The sequence below is a fragment of the Aspergillus sclerotioniger genome, assembly GCF_003184525.1.
Source record: "Aspergillus sclerotioniger CBS 115572 chromosome Unknown BO94scaffold_68, whole genome shotgun sequence".
Taxonomy (NCBI): domain Eukaryota; kingdom Fungi; phylum Ascomycota; class Eurotiomycetes; order Eurotiales; family Aspergillaceae; genus Aspergillus; species Aspergillus sclerotioniger.
The window spans coordinates 18,788-34,614 of record NW_020291058.1 but is presented as its reverse complement, the minus strand read 5'-3'; the positions used below and the strand labels follow the sequence as shown (position 1 = coordinate 34,614).

The 15,827-nt window shown below is 52.4% G+C and overlaps 6 protein-coding genes across 6 annotated transcripts; 2 read left to right on the top strand and 4 right to left on the bottom strand.

Annotated features, from left to right (window-relative positions):
• Window positions 1-1,743: 1,743 nt before the first annotated feature.
• Window positions 1,744-4,091, bottom strand: BO94DRAFT_540939 (uncharacterized protein). The gene is made up of 2 exons (XM_025613022.1): window positions 2,371-4,091; window positions 1,744-2,306 (listed from the first exon to the last, which is right to left on the bottom strand). The coding sequence occupies exons 1-2, from the start codon at window positions 3,771-3,773 to the stop codon at window positions 2,096-2,098; spliced, it is 1,614 nt and encodes a 537-aa protein (XP_025461321.1). The 5' UTR covers window positions 3,774-4,091; the 3' UTR covers window positions 1,744-2,095.
• Window positions 4,092-4,928: 837 nt separating this feature from the next.
• Window positions 4,929-7,408, bottom strand: BO94DRAFT_357160 (STE20 family serine/threonine-protein kinase). Its single transcript, XM_025607143.1, has 6 exons — window positions 7,156-7,408; window positions 7,017-7,084; window positions 6,788-6,955; window positions 6,134-6,735; window positions 5,445-6,080; window positions 4,929-5,382 (listed from the first exon to the last, which is right to left on the bottom strand). The coding sequence occupies exons 1-6, from the start codon at window positions 7,202-7,204 to the stop codon at window positions 5,112-5,114; spliced, it is 1,794 nt and encodes a 597-aa protein (XP_025461320.1). The 5' UTR covers window positions 7,205-7,408; the 3' UTR covers window positions 4,929-5,111.
• A 712-nt stretch (window positions 7,409-8,120) lies between these two features.
• On the top strand, window positions 8,121-9,885 carry BO94DRAFT_357154 (cytochrome P450). The gene is made up of 2 exons (XM_025607142.1): window positions 8,121-9,317; window positions 9,371-9,885. The coding sequence occupies exons 1-2, from the start codon at window positions 8,231-8,233 to the stop codon at window positions 9,793-9,795; spliced, it is 1,512 nt and encodes a 503-aa protein (XP_025461319.1). The 5' UTR covers window positions 8,121-8,230; the 3' UTR covers window positions 9,796-9,885.
• Window positions 9,886-10,586: 701 nt separating this feature from the next.
• On the top strand, window positions 10,587-12,455 carry BO94DRAFT_570469 (cytochrome P450). The gene is made up of 3 exons (XM_025614814.1): window positions 10,587-11,041; window positions 11,090-11,880; window positions 11,926-12,455. Exons 1-3 carry the CDS (start codon window positions 10,657-10,659, stop codon window positions 12,412-12,414), a joined length of 1,665 nt encoding a protein of 554 aa, XP_025461318.1. The 5' UTR covers window positions 10,587-10,656; the 3' UTR covers window positions 12,415-12,455.
• A 10-nt stretch (window positions 12,456-12,465) lies between these two features.
• On the bottom strand, window positions 12,466-13,450 carry BO94DRAFT_540935 (alpha/beta hydrolase). The gene is made up of 3 exons (XM_025613021.1): window positions 13,021-13,450; window positions 12,810-12,959; window positions 12,466-12,789 (listed from the first exon to the last, which is right to left on the bottom strand). Exons 1-3 carry the CDS (start codon window positions 13,432-13,434, stop codon window positions 12,610-12,612), a joined length of 744 nt encoding a protein of 247 aa, XP_025461317.1. The 5' UTR covers window positions 13,435-13,450; the 3' UTR covers window positions 12,466-12,609.
• A 1,169-nt stretch (window positions 13,451-14,619) lies between these two features.
• Window positions 14,620-15,607, bottom strand: BO94DRAFT_629345 (uncharacterized protein; the record flags this gene model as incomplete). The annotated part of the gene is made up of 3 exons (XM_025617556.1): window positions 14,620-15,072; window positions 15,135-15,342; window positions 15,390-15,607. The coding sequence occupies 3 exons, from the start codon at window positions 15,605-15,607 to the stop codon at window positions 14,773-14,775; spliced, it is 726 nt and encodes a 241-aa protein (XP_025461316.1). The 3' UTR covers window positions 14,620-14,772.
• Between the last annotated feature and the right edge of the window lie 220 nt (window positions 15,608-15,827).

The following is a 15,827-nucleotide window of genomic DNA, read 5'->3' as shown; positions in this document are numbered from 1 at the left end:
CACCTCCTAAATTTTGATCGCGGTCAAACACCTCGCTCATTTCAACCACTAACCATGCCTCCAAAAGCGCGTCAAAATCCAAGAGATTTAATCGAAAAGGAAGGAAGAGTCCTACTAGCAGTCTCTGCTGTAAAAAATTCAGAAATTTGCAGTATTCGTGAAGCAGCTCGTGTTTATAATGTTGCTGAGAGAACTATCCGCAGGCGACTTCATGGTATTACTACACGTGCAGAAATACGCGCCAATAATCATAAAATGACTCAAAATGAAGAGGAATCGCTCGTACAATGGATTCTATCGCTAGATCGACGTGGAGCGCCTCCCCGACCCTCTCATATACGAGAAATGGCCAATATTCTACTCGCTCAGCGTGGTACTACACCAATCCAATCAGTCGGGGAGAAATGGGTATACAACTTTATTAAACGACAAGATCGCTTGAAAACTCGCTATACTCAACGTTATGATTATCGGCGCGCTAAATGCGAAGACCCTAAAGTTATTAGGGAGTGGTTTGATCGCGTACAAATCACTATAATGCAACACGGGATCGCACAAGAAGATATCTATAATTTTGACGAAACTGGCTTCGCTATGGGCCTAGTAGCTACTGCTCAAGTAGTTACTAGAGCTGATTACTACGGAAAGGCCTCTCTTGTACAACCAGGCAATCGAGAATGGGTTACTTCAATCGAGTGTATTAACTCTACTGGTTGGGCGCTTCCTCCATGTGTGATCTTTAAAGGAAAGGTCCATATAGAGGGTTGGTATCAAGATATCAAACTCCCACGCGATAGCAGGATTGAGGTTAGTCCTAATGGATGGACTACGGACGAGATAGGCCTTCGCTGGCTTCAAAACCTCTTTATTCCTGCTACTACTAGTCATACAACTGGGGGATATCGTCTTCTAATTCTCGACGGCCATAGCAGCCATCTTACACCTCAATTCGACCAGATATGCAGTGAGAATAATATTATTCCTATCTGCATGCCTGCACATTCATCACATCTACTACAGCCTCTAGATGTTGGCTGCTTCTCGCCTTTAAAGCGGGCGTACGGCAGCTTAGTAGAGAAGCAGGCACGCTTAGGAATCAACCATATCGACAAGCTTGATTTCCTAGAGGCCTTTCCACAAGCTCGCAAACGCGCTTTTCAAACAGATACTATTCAGAATAGCTTCGCAGGTGCTGGCCTAGTTCCATTCAATCCAGACAGGGTACTCAGTCAGCTGAATATTCAGCTAAAGACCCCTACGCTACCAGGCAGTCGATCAACCAATACAGCTCCAAAAACGCCTTATACAACTAGGCAGCTTGAAAAGCAGGCATCTACTGTGAAGCAGCTACTTAGAGCGCGTACGCAGAGTCCTTCATCTTCGCTAGAGGCGCGGTTTGATAAGCTTATTAAAGGTCATGAATTACATCTTAATGAGCTTATTCTTGCACGTGAAGAAATCCACGAATTACGCGCTTCTAATGCAAAGAAGCTTCGAAAAAGGAAACGCTCTACTAGGCAGCTAGCTCTTACAGAGGGACCAGCTATTCAGGAAGGCCTAGAGCAGTTCCAGCGTGAGAACGAGGTTAATGAAGCTCAAAATACGCTTCCCCTAGATCCTGCACTTCCTGCAGATAGGCCACGCGTACGAGCGCCCCCGCGCTGCAGCGATTGTCATATTCTAGGACATAGGCGATTACAATGTCCTAATCGAGTTCCTAATTAATTTTTAGATAGAAATGCAATTATTTTGTTGATAATGGCCCTAGAATTTCACCTATATATAAAAATCGGGTAGAGATGCGGCGCTCGCTTACCGGATACGTTACAGAACTACGCATTAAGTCACAAAGCAGACAGTATACAAAGTCAGCTGCCTGACAATCAATAAAACATCCAAGAAAGTAATCTAACGAGTGAAATCAACGCTCATCGTAAAGGGTATTGCAACAATCATAACCCTGCGTTAATCCGTCGGCCTGCTCAGACGCTCGGCCAAAATCAACCATAGATCGCGCATGTCGTGTCCATATTTACAATAGCATTGGAAGAGAAGCGAAAGCCGTAATCGAACGGCTTAGATAAAGAATAGGCAATCAATCGCGCTTGTCGTCCTTGTCAATCGGCGAATAGCTATCCTTGCGGTCCGGGGACGGCGAAAGACTCCGCTCCCACTCCGCCATCAGGTTCGAGGCCGTTCGGGTCAGCTTTGACGGCGTCAGCTTGGTGATGGCAGGCCAGGGGATGCCGTCAGAAACGCTGGGATCAGGAACAGTATTTTCGTGAAGGGCGCGCCAGTCGCCAAAGCTAGTCCTAGTCAGCGTATAACTGTAGAAGAACGGCGGGGACATACGGCATCTACCACACCTACCTGGTACTTGTGCGTGGGCTGCTGCTCTGCGTCATCGGCGACTGGTCCTGCTTCGACTCCAACGTGGAGCGGCTCGACGACGGCGTATGTGTCTTCTTCGGCGAGTCCCAGTCCCAGTTGTCTTCAACATCGGGGAGGTGGGAGTCGCCCTGTTCGGTCTGCCCGCTTGGGGTACTGGAGGCTCCGCGAGCGCTCCGGGACTTCTGCCCAGGTGTATCAATGCCGAATTCACTCCAGAACGACGCGTCTATGTCCGCCGATTTGGAGTCTTTACCAGAAAGTTTCGCCCCCGCCCGGGACGACCTGCCCCCTTGCACGGACAACCGGTCTCTGCGGCGCGACGTCGAGCTGGAATCCCGCTTGCGTATGGGCGGTACCGCCCGGGATTCGGTCGCGTTGATGCCCTCTTCTCCCACGGTTGCTTGTCGGATATCCTCCAGGAACGTCCAGAGCCCTTCTCGCAAGTCCGATGCCATCTGCTTGCCGGTGCGCACCAGCGCGTCTCGAGACGGCGGCGGCATGGTGTTCCGCCACTGCGAGATCATATCATCGGTGGGCTTCGCGCTACTCCCGGAGATCGCGCTGCGCTCGACGGACGACGGCAAGGTGGCTGACCGGGGAGACCGGCCAATGCGAACATTCGCAGGGCCTGCCTCCAACTCCAGTCCGGCCTTGCTGTCCCCTGAAACCGACGCCGGCGAGAGCAGAGACAAGGTCCGAGTATGCGACCCGCGGAAGACCCGCCGTCCATTTGCAGAGACGGTAGTCCCCTGGGTGGCCGCCGTGCGCAGACTGTGGCGGCGCTCCAGCTCACGGCTGAGTCGTGCGTGCGCTACCGAGGGACTCGCAGAGCCACTCAGACTGGGCTCTCGGCGATGGGAGCGCTCTGGGGTTTGCTCGGGCGATCGGAGAGGGATCAAAGGCTCCGCCCGATAACTAATCTCCGTCCGTTTCTTTGTCTTTTCCGTCGAGGCCCACTGCTTCTTCAAAGAGTCCAGCTCTGTCTCCGCCCGATGAAGCTCCTCCCGCAGTTCCAGCACCCTTCTTTCCTGTGAAGCGATCGCAGTCAACAGACCCGAGCCATCGTCCTTTTCGTCAAAAGCCAGCGGGGCCCCGAGTTGGGGGATCGGCGAGGGGAAGGCAGAGGAGCGAGTCACGGGCGTCATGGATCCGGGGGAGGCCACGCCGGAATCGAAGGCAGCGGCCGGCGGGATGTTGATCGGGAAATTTAGGGTCAGTCGTTTGGCGTGACGAGCGGCACCATGTGGACGAGGTGGAAGAGAAGCCCGCTTAAGCTGGATGGACTGCTCAGGATCGGTCGGGGGCGATGGGCGGGCATGGATGAGGTGGTCGGGCGACGACAGCTGCATTCCCGCCCTGCCCGTTTCCGGGGAATCCCCCATGACGGACCAGCGTGCTGAGGATGAGGATGAGACGGTTCAGACGGGGTGCAATTGGGGTTACAGCTGAAGCGACAGAATCATGACATCCCACGGGAACCGACCGAAGGTAGGGGGTGGAGCGAGAAGAGAGAAAGAGGACCGAATCCAGACCCACGAAAGACCCAAGGGGGGAAATTGCCGATAAGAAAAGAATGTATGGATCCTGAAGCCAGATACACCCGGCAGAAAAGGAGAAGAAATCGAGGGAGAAGGAAAAAGGCAGGAAAGAAACGAGCGACGGCGAGCAATAAGAAGAAACGGTCTGGCCAAGGGAGCGCATGGCCCAACGGGTCTTAGTGAAGGTCACTAAGAAGAAGCTCTCCAGTGAAGGAGGTTTCGATGCCACCGCCGGCGGGTCGCAACGCGCATCCCTTCCGCCTCGAGCCCTCGTTTCACCCGGCCTCAGGGGCCAGCGCCACATCTCATTCCACTTCTCGCTTCTCAGATAAGGATGGGCGTTGCAGACCAGCCGACCTCTTCGGTCTTCACATGTTGGCACTCTGCACAATGCGGGGGACAGCCAATGTGGCATGCCGCCCTCCGCAGGGAAGCAGTAAGGGGTCATGGCATCTCATTATCAACCACAGATGAGGATCATCCTTCATGTGGTTGACAGCCCCCGTGAGACAATTTACCTGCAACTCTCCTGCACACGAGGCGGTCCCACGGCTAATTACCTGGTCCCCTGCCTCGTATCGTCTGCTGGTGACGGCTCCTATTTTATCCTTGTATCGCCCGACCCGTCTGTTGGGGGTTTAGATGCCGCAGGGCTTGTATTGCTTGCGGGACTCGTACACGCACGTCGCCAATCGCCTTCCTTACACCAACACCAGCTATAGTTCACACAGTTGCATACACAGTCCAAAAGAGTCCTCCCAACCAAAAGAAACAAGAAGAAAAAGGGAACAAAAAAGAAACCAAAGTCAAAAGGCATCTATCAGAAGAGAATTTAATACACAAGGTCGCCGAAGTATGATCACCAGAAATAAAGTCGCACAGATACAGAACTCCAGAATCGCCCTGTCCCGGATGAGAAAATATGAATTGAGCAAGACCGATGAGAGGCAATGCTGCGACACCGACTCTGGTGTCTTGGTGCTCATGCACCAGCAGCAGACCTCACGACAAATTAGGACCCGGAGGGGCCGGAAAATCCAGATCAAGCGAGGGGGAATTATGCAAGAAGAGAAAAGTCGGTGCAGAATACAACAAGGCCATTTACCAAACATGTCAACGCCCCGGAACCATTTTGTACAGGGAAAAGAAGAGAGCCGCAAGGGCCCGGAGAATCCGATCCGATTAGATGCCAGGCCAGCGATTGCGGAGGCCTTCGGACCATCGCTGGTAGAGCACATCGGACAGCTGCTTGGTGTGCTCCATGCCCGGCACTTGCTGGCCCGGGAGATTGGCCAGCTGGGCGGGCTGCAGGTTGTTGGGTTCGGCCACAGCCGCGCTCTGGCGGCGGCGGTGGCTTTTCAGGTGTGGGTTGTTCTGCGCCAGAACCAGTCGCGGCCTCTGTGGGGAGTCGGCCGGTGGAGCGGGTGGGACGAGGCCGGCCAGCTTGGGGTCGCTAGAGTAACCGCCGCTTCATCAGCATCGCTGCCATTCGCTCGGGGATCCGTCCTCACTTACCCTTGCAGCCTCTCCGTCATCGACTTTACGATGTGGTATAGTCCCTCCGGGTCGATCATTTCCAGATCGCTCCACGCCTCCGCCAGTCGGGAAATCGCCTCGCGCTTCTCGTCGTCCCCCGTCGTGCCCAACACCTCCTGACAGGCAAGCCCGACCGCCTTGCTGTATGCGCGACGGCCCAGTTGCGCTTCCTTGCTGTTCGGCTCCGAAAACAAGGTCTTGGGACTGGAATTCTCGTCCATTCCAAAAGAGTATGGCGAAGGGTAGGAAGCGTCGCCGGGGAGCTTATCCGACACCCGGCGGAACTGACGGACGGTCGATGGGCTGTTCCCAAAGCTCATGTCCACCCCAAGCGGTTGCTTCACGCCGCTGGACCGTCGCTTGGCACGTCGCAACGATGGACTGTGTTCGGGGGCCGGTGTCCGTCTCACGGCGGTGTTGACGGCATGCTTGGGTGGCATCGGTGGGCTGGACACGTGTAGGTCGTCCATCATCTCGGAAGTCTCGTCGAACACCCAGTCCTCGGCTTCCGGCTCATTCTCTAAATCGTCCTGTTCTTCGCGGATAGCCATCGTAGGGGCTTTGACCGTATCAAAGACCCATCCGTCATCGTCGTCCAGGTTCCGGATCGTATTTCTGCAGCAAAAACAGTTAGTGAATGTGACATGTTCGGGTTCCGGACCACATACAGAGACTCCGCATAATACTTTATCTTGCGTGTGACGCCCCGACCGGCATTCCAGTCCTGCTTCCGATGGATCAATTCCTGCAACGCCTCCGTTTTGCCCGCATTGCGGATGAACTTGTGCCTCAAAAGGTCCTTGGCGCTAGGTCTTCGCTCCGGGTCCTTGGTCAAACACTGTGCAATAAAGTCCTTGAAGGTGTTGCTATACTCGTCGCCGTGCAAATGCGGGGCGGGCTCCTTCGGAATCAGGAACAGCACTTTCATGGGGTGAGTGCTGGCATGAGGGGGCTCGCCGTTGATCATCTCGATCGCCGTAATGCCCAGGGACCAGATATCCGCTTTGTAGTCATATCCAGCCTGCTGGATCACTTCCGGCGCCATCCAGAATGGTGTTCCGACAAACGTGTTGCGTTGGGATTTGATGTTGATGAGTTGAGCGGCAACGCCGAAATCCGCCAACTTGACCTTCCCCGCGTGTGATAGAAGCACATTGGCGGCCTTAATGTCGCGGTGGATCTTGCCTTCGCTGTGCAGGTAGTCCAGACCCAGTAGAAGCTGCTGGCAAATAATGGCGACGTGCGCTTCGTTGAAAACCCCGGGTTTCAGCTGGATCTGGTTAGCAAAGAGCTCCAGAGTCGACAGGTCACTTGTGTATTACCAGGTCGAGACAGGATCCACCACCGAGATACTCCATCACAATCCACAGCTTATGACCTCTCAGAAAACTGGCCTTATATTGCGTCACAAACGGGCTAGCGCATGTGGCCAGAACGGAGATTTCCTGCTGGATTTCCTGGATATCGTCCTCACTGGATTCGAGATCGATCTGTAGAAGCCAACCAGTCAATTAAGTCACCGGATTTAAAAGCAGGCGCAGCCAGACGCACATGCTTAACTGCCACAATCTCCCCCGTAGTCTTCTCGATCGCTTTGTACACCGTCCCGAAACTTCCACCTGCGCGCGCACACGGTCAGTCCCCGATGCCATTGCCTCCACTTACTGGCACATTCCGCAGGGCTACTCACTTCCCAGCTCCTCCAGCATCTGATAATGCCCCGACATATCGTCCTCCATGGTTGGCGTGTGCGGGATCCTCAGGCCAAGGGATAATGAAGAGGTGAAGAGAAGAAAGGAAAAAGGAAAAAGGAAGGGACCGCAGCGGACGGCACAGCACACAAGGGGCAGCGCGCACGGCCAGCCAGCTGAAAAACCTGTCGGGACAACGTCGGCAGAGAGCTGAACAGGGTCGAGTCCGTTCACGAGTCCACCAGTCCACAGGCTTGGAGATAAGAGGGGATGATGCTGGTAGCTAGCCTACTCCGGGTCCCGACCAGCCAGCCGTCGCGCATCCGGTGGTCGGCAGCCGCTCGCTCCCATGGTTCGCGGCAGACACAACAGGCGGTAGCTCATGGCAACCATGGTTCGCCTCCCGACCTTCACCGCCCGTCTGGACACTTTCTGGTCGGATCATCTCCGGTCCGCTTAGGTTCCTCTTATCTTTATCCTTATCCCCCGAGTACTTCTTTCGGTTCTGTCCATGGCTGTTGATCTGTTGATCGGTTGGTCTGTTGGTACTATCTCAGATGAGCACTGCCCCGTATAAATCCCCGCGAATGACATGTCATGACAGCTAAGACTACCCACTTCGTCGGGGATCTGACATATCCAATCGGGGACTGGTCCACTAGCCAACCGGTGGCTCAACTGCCAACAGCTACTCCAAGCTCCGATTTGATGAGCCACTGCCACGATCGACATATCAGAGACAAAGAATATGAGCGGTAGCTCGGACAAATCAACCTGATTAATGGTCCATGAATGACAACTAGACCTAAACTCCGGATGCAGCTAACCGTCTCTTTGTCTTTACTAAGTAACATATAGACGACACCACTAATGAGATGGTGCTATGCTGAACCATCACACAATACCCTACAGGGGACTAAAAACTCACAGCCTTGTCGAGGCATCAGATTTGCGGTAGGTGACGGGGTCGTAGAACACATATAAATACTCCCTTGATCCCCGGGTCAGGTGTAGCTATTTGCATCTACAGGTCCTTTCCACTCAGTCAACCGTCTGGTGGCCTCAGAAATAACCATGCAGGTGTATCTAAATCTCAACTTGGCACAGGTGCCAATGCTGGCATCTATCCTCGTGACCCTCACCTTCGTCTCCACCAGGATCCGCCGTTACTTTATACGCCGTGAATTTGCCCGCCGCCATGGTTGCCAATCTGCAGTAAGGGCCAACAAGGACCTATTACTGGGACTGGATCAAATTCTGCCGTTAGTCCACGATATCGGAAAGCACAGGCTTCTTGAGACCATGTGGAAGCGTTATCATCTCTACGGAAACACTTACACATCGAAGCGGGTGCTAAATCCCGGGATCTATACCGTGGAACCGGAAAACATAAAGACGATTCTATCAACCAATTTCAAGGATTATGGCCTCGGGCACCGTGCACAACATTACGAACCACTTCTGGGGAGAGGCATATTCGACACGGATGGTGACCACTGGGCTACATCTCGCGCCCTCCTCCGGCCCAGCTTCACCCGTAACAAGGTTGCGGACTTGAAGTCGTTTGAACATTTGATTCCAGACCTTTTTGCGCTGATTCCGCGTGACGGGGAAACGGTTGTGGACCTACAAGACCTCTTTTTTCGCTACACGATGGATTCCGCCACCGCGTTTCTGTTCGGACAGTCGGTCGGCAGCCTGCGAATGGATCAGTCAGATCTCAGTTTTGCCCCGGCGTTCAACTATGCCCTCGAAGCGATCTGGATGAGTCTCATTCTGGGCCCATTCAGGATATTCAAGCGCGACCAGAAAGCCGAGCAATGCTATCGTATCTGCCGGGAGTTTGCAGAGCGATTCGTTGAGGATGCGGTTAAGGCGGTTCGGTCCGGAAAGGACGAGACAAAACGTGAGAGTTACATTTTCTCGCACGAACTGGCACGGAACACGGCTGATAAACGGCGCATTCTGGATGAACTTCTAAACATCCTGCTGGCCGGCCGTGACACCACCGCCAGCCTTCTGAGTAATATGTTCTTCATGCTGGCCAAGTACCCGGCGATCTGGGATAAGCTGCGCAGGGAAGTGGCTAGCTTAGAGGGGCGGCTGCCTACATATGAGGAGCTCCGAAATTTGAAGTACCTCAGGTGCTGTATGAACGAATGTGAGATCTGCAGTTGTCCTTTCTTGCTATGTTATGACTGACGGCTTGATCAGCATTACGCTTGCACCCCGTCGTACCGCTGAACGAGCGCCTGGCGATGAAGGATACTGTTCTACCACTGGGGGGAGGCAAGGATGGTCTCTCACCCGTCTTTGTAGCCAAAGGCACCCAGGTCGCGTACAATGTGTATGGGATGCACCGACGGACGGACCTTTATGGACCCGATGCTGAGGAATTCCGGCCGGAGCGCTGGGAGGATGGGCAACTTAACCCACGCTGGGAGTACCTGCCCTTCAATGGCGGTCCACGGATTTGTATCGGGCAGCAATATGCGCTGGCCGAGGTCGGGTATGTTACTGTCCGTATGGCTCAGGAATTCCAGACGTTGAAGAGTCGGGACCCAGGACCGTGGGAGGAGTCGCTGCGCTTGACCCTGTGTTCCCGGAATGGAACCAAGGTGTCTCTTACACCAGCCTGAATGTTGTGTCTACTGTGGTATGCTGCCCATGCCATTCCACCGGGTGCCCCTGGGACATTATGAGCGGTGCCTGTTTTCTTCCATTTGATAGCCTCGACCAAATGAATCAAGTTCACGTATTGTTCAACAACATGAAGATAGATGACATTGCGAGCAGAGCCACAAAGCCCACCAACCATCCTACAGGTACAGGAGTACCGGGTACTTCCATTTCCAAACCAAGACCGGGTAACGGTCAGGCTGCAGGAATGGAGCTAATACCTGGCAGTCTGGCAGGGCAGCTGATTCGTGGTGCATGGCGGGTTGGGCCGCCTCGGGGACAAAGCCATTTTATCATTCGACCAGTTTGGATGATGGCTCCATTGGCAACTTGCCAGGCATCATTCATCCATCCCACAAAAGAGCATCCCAATCATCAACACATCGAAACCACGGTCTTGCCGATGTTCATATCCAGCCCTATGTCTCCTCGCTGCACCTTATCGATCCTCGTCGGTCACCTACTAGCCTCGAGCCACCCTATAAATGACCGATGTGGATCCAATATGACTGCTAGGAGGACGTGCGCCAGTACTCCGTGGGAGGCATGTAAGCCCTAAAGCTTAGGCTGGACGCTACTGCCATGGTCATTTAACAGCCTTGCGAATCGGGTAACTTTTTGGCCTTCGGGATTCACCTGGATATTATTTACCAGGAGATAGTAGAAAGGATTCAGCCGGTATGCTTCACCATCCCCCTAGGTAGCTATCAAAAAGGCTTTCCTCCCCTTCCATCCGCCTTTTCCAAAGACTCCCTTGCCATCTGGACATGCTAGAGAGAATCTGAGGAGGAAGCTCACATCCTGTTTCCAACGCTTTGTTCATGATGATCTTGCAACTCTTGGGCTTGCTGGCCCTCGCCTATCTGGCCTGGAACCTGGTGGCAATGGAAATCAACTACCGTCGCGCCTCCTCATTAGGGATTCCTGTAGTGCGTGCCTGCATCGACAACTCGAATGTGCTTTGGATGATGGCCCAGCCTCATCTCCAGCCCTGGCTTGATCGGGTTCCCATTGACTGGGGCAGTTTTGGCCGCTACTGCCGTCGAGATTGGCCTGTTATTGACGGAAACCAGTCTCATCTTCGATACGGTCCCATCTGGGCCCTAGCAACGCCCCGTAAGATATACATCCACGTTACCGACTCCGAGGCCAGCCATGACATTTTTCAGCGACGGACGGATTTTATCCGGCCAAGTGAGATATACAGTATGTTGATGTTTCCTCTCTAAAGACCATTTTCTCAATATTTTGCAGAGGTGCTCGAAGTTTTTGGGCCCTGTTTATCCACAGCCAGCTGGACGAACTGGCCGCGCCACCGGAAAGTGTTGGCTGCGCCGTTCAACGAAAAGGTCATGTCTTTTGTTTGGGATGAAAGCGTCGAGCAAGCCGGCCAGATGTTGGATGCCTGGACTGCCCCGGATGTTGACCAGATTCCTGGCATTGATAAGGATACCCGCACATTGTCGTTGAACGTCCTGGCTGCCACGGGATTCGGCAAGTCATATTCCTTCCGCAGCGCCAATGACCCCCTCAACCGGAGCGAGTCGGATAACTATCGTGATGCTCTGCGGACCGTGCGTGACGATTGCATCCTGTTGATGGTCGCGCCACGGAGATTGCTCACGCTTCCATTCGTTCCTGAATCGTGGCATCGCGTGGCCAAGGCTGCGGTGGATTACAAACAACACATGGTCCGCATGCTGAACGAGGAGACTAGAGCATTGAACGAGGGACAGGCCGGTGCTGGTGGCCTCATAACATCTTTCGTGCGGGCTATGGATTTGAAACAGAAGGAGGACGCAAAGGGAAAAGCCAGTGGCTCGCCTCCCAAAGGACTCAGCATCGATGAGATCTTCGGCAACCATTTCGTCATCAACTTTGCCGGCCATGATACAACCGCCAATACCCTCAGTTTCGCCATGGTACTCTTGGCCGCATACCCGGAGGTTCAAGACTGGGTAGCCGAGGAACTACACATGAGCAGAGATACAAAGGGACAGTATACTGACCTTTTCCCCAAACTCAATCGCTGCAAAGCCATCATGGTACGTCACCCCCCTTCATCATAACCCACCGTCTCACCTGTATAGCTCGAAGCCCTCCGCCTATTTCCCCCAATTCCCACGCTTCCCAAACGCACCAACAACCAGCCCCAACCTCTCAAAGTCGGAGAAAGAACCGTGATAATCCCACCAAACATATTCGTTCATCCCGGTTTGCTCTCCATGCACCTCCACCCCCAGCACTGGGAAAGCCCACCGATCTGGAAGCCTTCCCGGTGGGTAACGTCTGCAACCACACTTGAAGACGAACAGGTCATCACTCCGCAACGGTGTACATACTTTCCCTGGTCGGACGGACCACAGAACTGCCCTGGGAATAAGTTCTCGCAGGTGGAGTTTGTAGCTGTGGTGGCGACCATTCTTCGTGAGCATCGGATTCATGCTGTTCCAGAGCCTGGAGAGACATTCGAGGATACGCGCGTGAGGGTTCTGTCTACTACCAGGGATGTGGATATGCATTTGCTTCTCAAGATGAAGGATGCTGATAGGGTGAGATTGGTGTGTGAGCGTGCCTGATACTGGTGGGATGTAGTAAAAATATCGTGAGATCTGTCAGCACACAAGTATCTTTGATGAATAAATCTATGACTCCAACAATACTACCTACAAAGTGGGAAAAACCCAACAGAAGAACACAGCATACCTCTATTCCCAACTGACCACTCACTCAGTAGCTAACCCAACACCTACCACCCAATTATATATCCACATCTAAACAGCAGTAGTAGCAGTAGCAGTAGCATGCCTCTTGACAAACTCCGCCACCTGATCCGGAACCACCAACCACGGCGAATGCGCCGTCTTAATCTTCTCCGTCTCAATCCTCGCCCCCTTTGCCCTCGCCTTCTCCACCATCAACTCCTGCACAAACAACGGTATCGCTCGATCCTCCTCACACAACAAATAAGCACTGGGAATATCCACATAGGCGGCCCCGTAGCCGGCGAAATCTTCGTCGCCCACGCATGAGGCCGTAATGTTTCCGCCCAGGCCTTTCCATCCGGCACATCGTGGAAGAATAAACTGTATGGGTCGCTCGTCGATACAGTCCCAGCTGCTTCCTACAATCCCATCATCAAAACCTACATCCCCCAAAAAAAAGAAAGGAAAAAGGAAACTTACATCCCGAACATACCACTCCGGCGCCTCCCCCCCAAAAGCAGCAATCAAACTCTCCCCCACCTCGGGGATAAACGCCGAGATGAAGATAATTTTCACGACGCCGCCCACTTTCCCTTCTTTTTGGCGCGATTCCTTGCTGAGAGAGGATAGGGCGCTGTTCACGGGAAGTCCCGACCAGCTGTGACACACTATCACGATGTCGTTTCCGGCGTCGGCTTCTTTTTCGACGAGGGTGCGGATGGTGAGGATGTCGGGTTGGAGGTCTTTTACTTCCGTGGCGGCTTGGATTGACGGGAAGGATACCGTGTGGCAGGTGTAGGTGGGGAGGTGGGTGATTAGGGGGGAGAATGCGTGAGGGGGGTACCAGGCGCCGGGGGTGAGGATTAGGGTTGGGTTGGGGGTGGGGGTGGACATTGTGGAGGGTTTGGGGGGAAGGGGGTTAGAGTTGAGATTTGAGAGAATTGAATGATGAGAAGAGGTGGATGGGACGGGATGGGTGGATTGTTAAGTAACCCCCCTCTGTTTGTTTGGGTTGAGATTCAGCGTTGCTTGGTGGAGTATTCTATTAGCTATTACTGGGTAGGAATCGAGTTTATGGCGGTTGGTAGTTTGTACCACTAGTTGATAATCTAGACTAGTAGTATGGCCAGGAACCGGAGACTACGTATGTGCTGTAATACGGATATGCATGAGTTGCCTGATGGCCGTTATAGCTAGCTTACAACATCAGAATTACCAGTCAATACATGGTAATATACACCCCACATGTCAGACTGTCAGACCACGTAGGCAACCCCATTCCTATCCAAGATGATTATCGTAAGCATAAGCCTAGATATGTAGTTAGCCGGTATTGGTTGGTTGGTTGGTTCCCTATCTAGATAGGCAGGGGTTATTCTACAGCTGTGGCTTTTTTTCTTTTTTTTTCTTTGTATGTAAATGTGATCGGTAGTTTGGATGTGATGGTTTTTGGTTTCCGGGGGTTTATTGGCTGTGAGGGGTTTTGGTTTGGCTGGTTGGATGCTTATCTCGATGTGAAAGGAATCGGTTGGTGATTGGGGGAATTCGCCTGCTTTGTTCATTTCTTGTCAAGGCTTGTTGCTGGTTAGGGAGTTGGCTATCATGGGCATTCTTTGAGCTATCGCGCGATGGTTTGAGTGGTGATTATGCTCGTGCTGATTTTGATGTGATGATCATGGGTGATAAGGCGTCGGAAGGGGGATGTAGTTTCTGAACGGAATTGTTCTAGAGATGGAACAGTCATTCTAATGTTGTGTGAGGGGTGATGGGGGGAATCTGGTATGGCAAGGTTGGTGGATTTCCTGTGGCGTGGCGTTTCTGAAATAGATATAGGCGGAACTAAGAATATAGATGGACGACAAAAATGATGCCATCTAAAAAGATACTATATTCGATGTATAACCATTACTAGATATTCAGTACCCATATATAGACACAGTGATAGTATATTCCCACTAGGCACGTCCATGTTTTTTGAGTAGATTAGCCTCGACCCAAAGAAAAACAATGAGAAGGGAAAACGATAAAGGACAAAGATTGTCTGATCAAAATATGCGGAAATCAGGATCGATCAGTATTATCATAGAATTGGAGTTAGATATATACAACAAAGCACACCAGGATGGATTTATAGCAACTGAGTCAATCCATCGAGATACCATAAATTTGTCCAAGAAAACTACCTCCCGAAGACAAAAAGTCAAGAAAACAAACAGTTATATATGAATATCCTCAAGACAAATGGGACGCCTTCTGGGACTGGAGCTCGGCTTGTCCAATACGAACCAAATCACTATTATCCAGTGTTTCCTGCTCAAACCCCTGCACCGCCTGATTCAATAAAGCAGCAGCAACCTCAGTTAGGTGCACATTTGGAATCGCGCGGGTGAAGAGATTAAGAACGCTAAACATAGAGCCGATAACAACCCTAAACCACGAATTTGAGTTTGTAATGGCACCCGGTTTGGCAATACAGACTTCGACATCCTTGTACTTGGATGGGAAGTCGAGAACCATGAGTTCAGTTTCGCCCTATAATGGTAAGCCACAGATTTATAGATGAATTCAGTCAATGAGCGAAGCATAAAACATACACGCATGACTTGATAATCCCCCCAAACCATAGGTCTCTGTGCTGGGTCGCGCGGCGTGCCAGTTGCACTCACATACAGGAAGCGCAATGGACGTGCTGATCCGGCCTCATAAATGGCATTGAATCCTTCAGCGGTGCAATCCCGACAGACGCGCCTGATCTCGGCGAAATCAAACTGGGTTTGTCTGAAGGGCGTTACTGCAACAGTCCTGGACGAGTTAGGTCTTACATAGAGAATCAGGATAGTGGATTGCACCATATACATGCATCTGCACCTGAAAGGTCGGCTTTTACATCATCGGGATATTCTCCATAGTCTCGGATAACGACACTCTTTAGCTTGGAGGAGTTGATGTCGACCTGAACGGGCTTGCGGGCAAGGGCGATGACCTGGGTGATTTTATTGTTTTGTAGGCTCTGTCGGATAACTTCAGTACCGAGTAGTCCGGTTGCACCGGTGACGATGAGCTTCATGGTGGCGAGTATGGAGATTTTGGTTCTTAGGTCTAGAGGTAGATGTTGTGACTGGTGTCAATGTATATAGAGCGGGATCGGTATCCGAATGCCGGTCCAGCCAGCAATGGCCGTAGCAGTGCACAGACGGGAACCAATGAGAATCTTCAGAGGATGTGACGTCAGCAGTCATCGGGGTTCGGCGTGCCGAACCCCGATATGGGGGGGAGGAGTTGTCCGT

What these genes read in the sequence shown, in the direction of transcription:
- BO94DRAFT_540939 (XM_025613022.1), bottom strand. Translation starts at nt 3,773, where the DNA reads ATGGGGGATTCCCCGGAAACGGGCAGGGCGGGAATGCAGCTGTCGTCG. An exon ending in AGCCCACGCACAAGTACCAG is followed by an intron (nt 2,307 to 2,370) that starts GTAGGTGTGGTA and finishes GACTAGGACTAG; the next exon opens with CTTTGGCGACTGGCGCGCCC.
- BO94DRAFT_357160 (XM_025607143.1), bottom strand. Translation starts at nt 7,204, where the DNA reads ATGGAGGACGATATGTCGGGGCATTATCAGATGCTGGAGGAGCTGGGA. An exon ending in AGATTGTGGCAGTTAAGCAT is followed by an intron (nt 6,956 to 7,016) that starts GTGCGTCTGGCT and finishes TGGCTTCTACAG; the next exon opens with ATCGATCTCGAATCCAGTGA. An exon ending in GTGGATCCTGTCTCGACCTG is followed by an intron (nt 6,736 to 6,787) that starts GTAATACACAAG and finishes AACCAGATCCAG; the next exon opens with CTGAAACCCGGGGTTTTCAA.
- BO94DRAFT_357154 (XM_025607142.1), top strand. Translation starts at nt 8,231, where the DNA reads ATGCAGGTGTATCTAAATCTCAACTTGGCACAGGTGCCAATGCTGGCA. An exon ending in CAGGTGCTGTATGAACGAAT is followed by an intron (nt 9,318 to 9,370) that starts GTGAGATCTGCA and finishes CGGCTTGATCAG; the next exon opens with CATTACGCTTGCACCCCGTC.
- BO94DRAFT_570469 (XM_025614814.1), top strand. Translation starts at nt 10,657, where the DNA reads ATGATGATCTTGCAACTCTTGGGCTTGCTGGCCCTCGCCTATCTGGCC. An exon ending in CCGGCCAAGTGAGATATACA is followed by an intron (nt 11,042 to 11,089) that starts GTATGTTGATGT and finishes AATATTTTGCAG; the next exon opens with AGGTGCTCGAAGTTTTTGGG. An exon ending in ATCGCTGCAAAGCCATCATG is followed by an intron (nt 11,881 to 11,925) that starts GTACGTCACCCC and finishes TCACCTGTATAG; the next exon opens with CTCGAAGCCCTCCGCCTATT.
- BO94DRAFT_540935 (XM_025613021.1), bottom strand. Translation starts at nt 13,434, where the DNA reads ATGTCCACCCCCACCCCCAACCCAACCCTAATCCTCACCCCCGGCGCC. An exon ending in CGGAGTGGTATGTTCGGGAT is followed by an intron (nt 12,960 to 13,020) that starts GTAAGTTTCCTT and finishes ATGGGATTGTAG; the next exon opens with GAAGCAGCTGGGACTGTATC.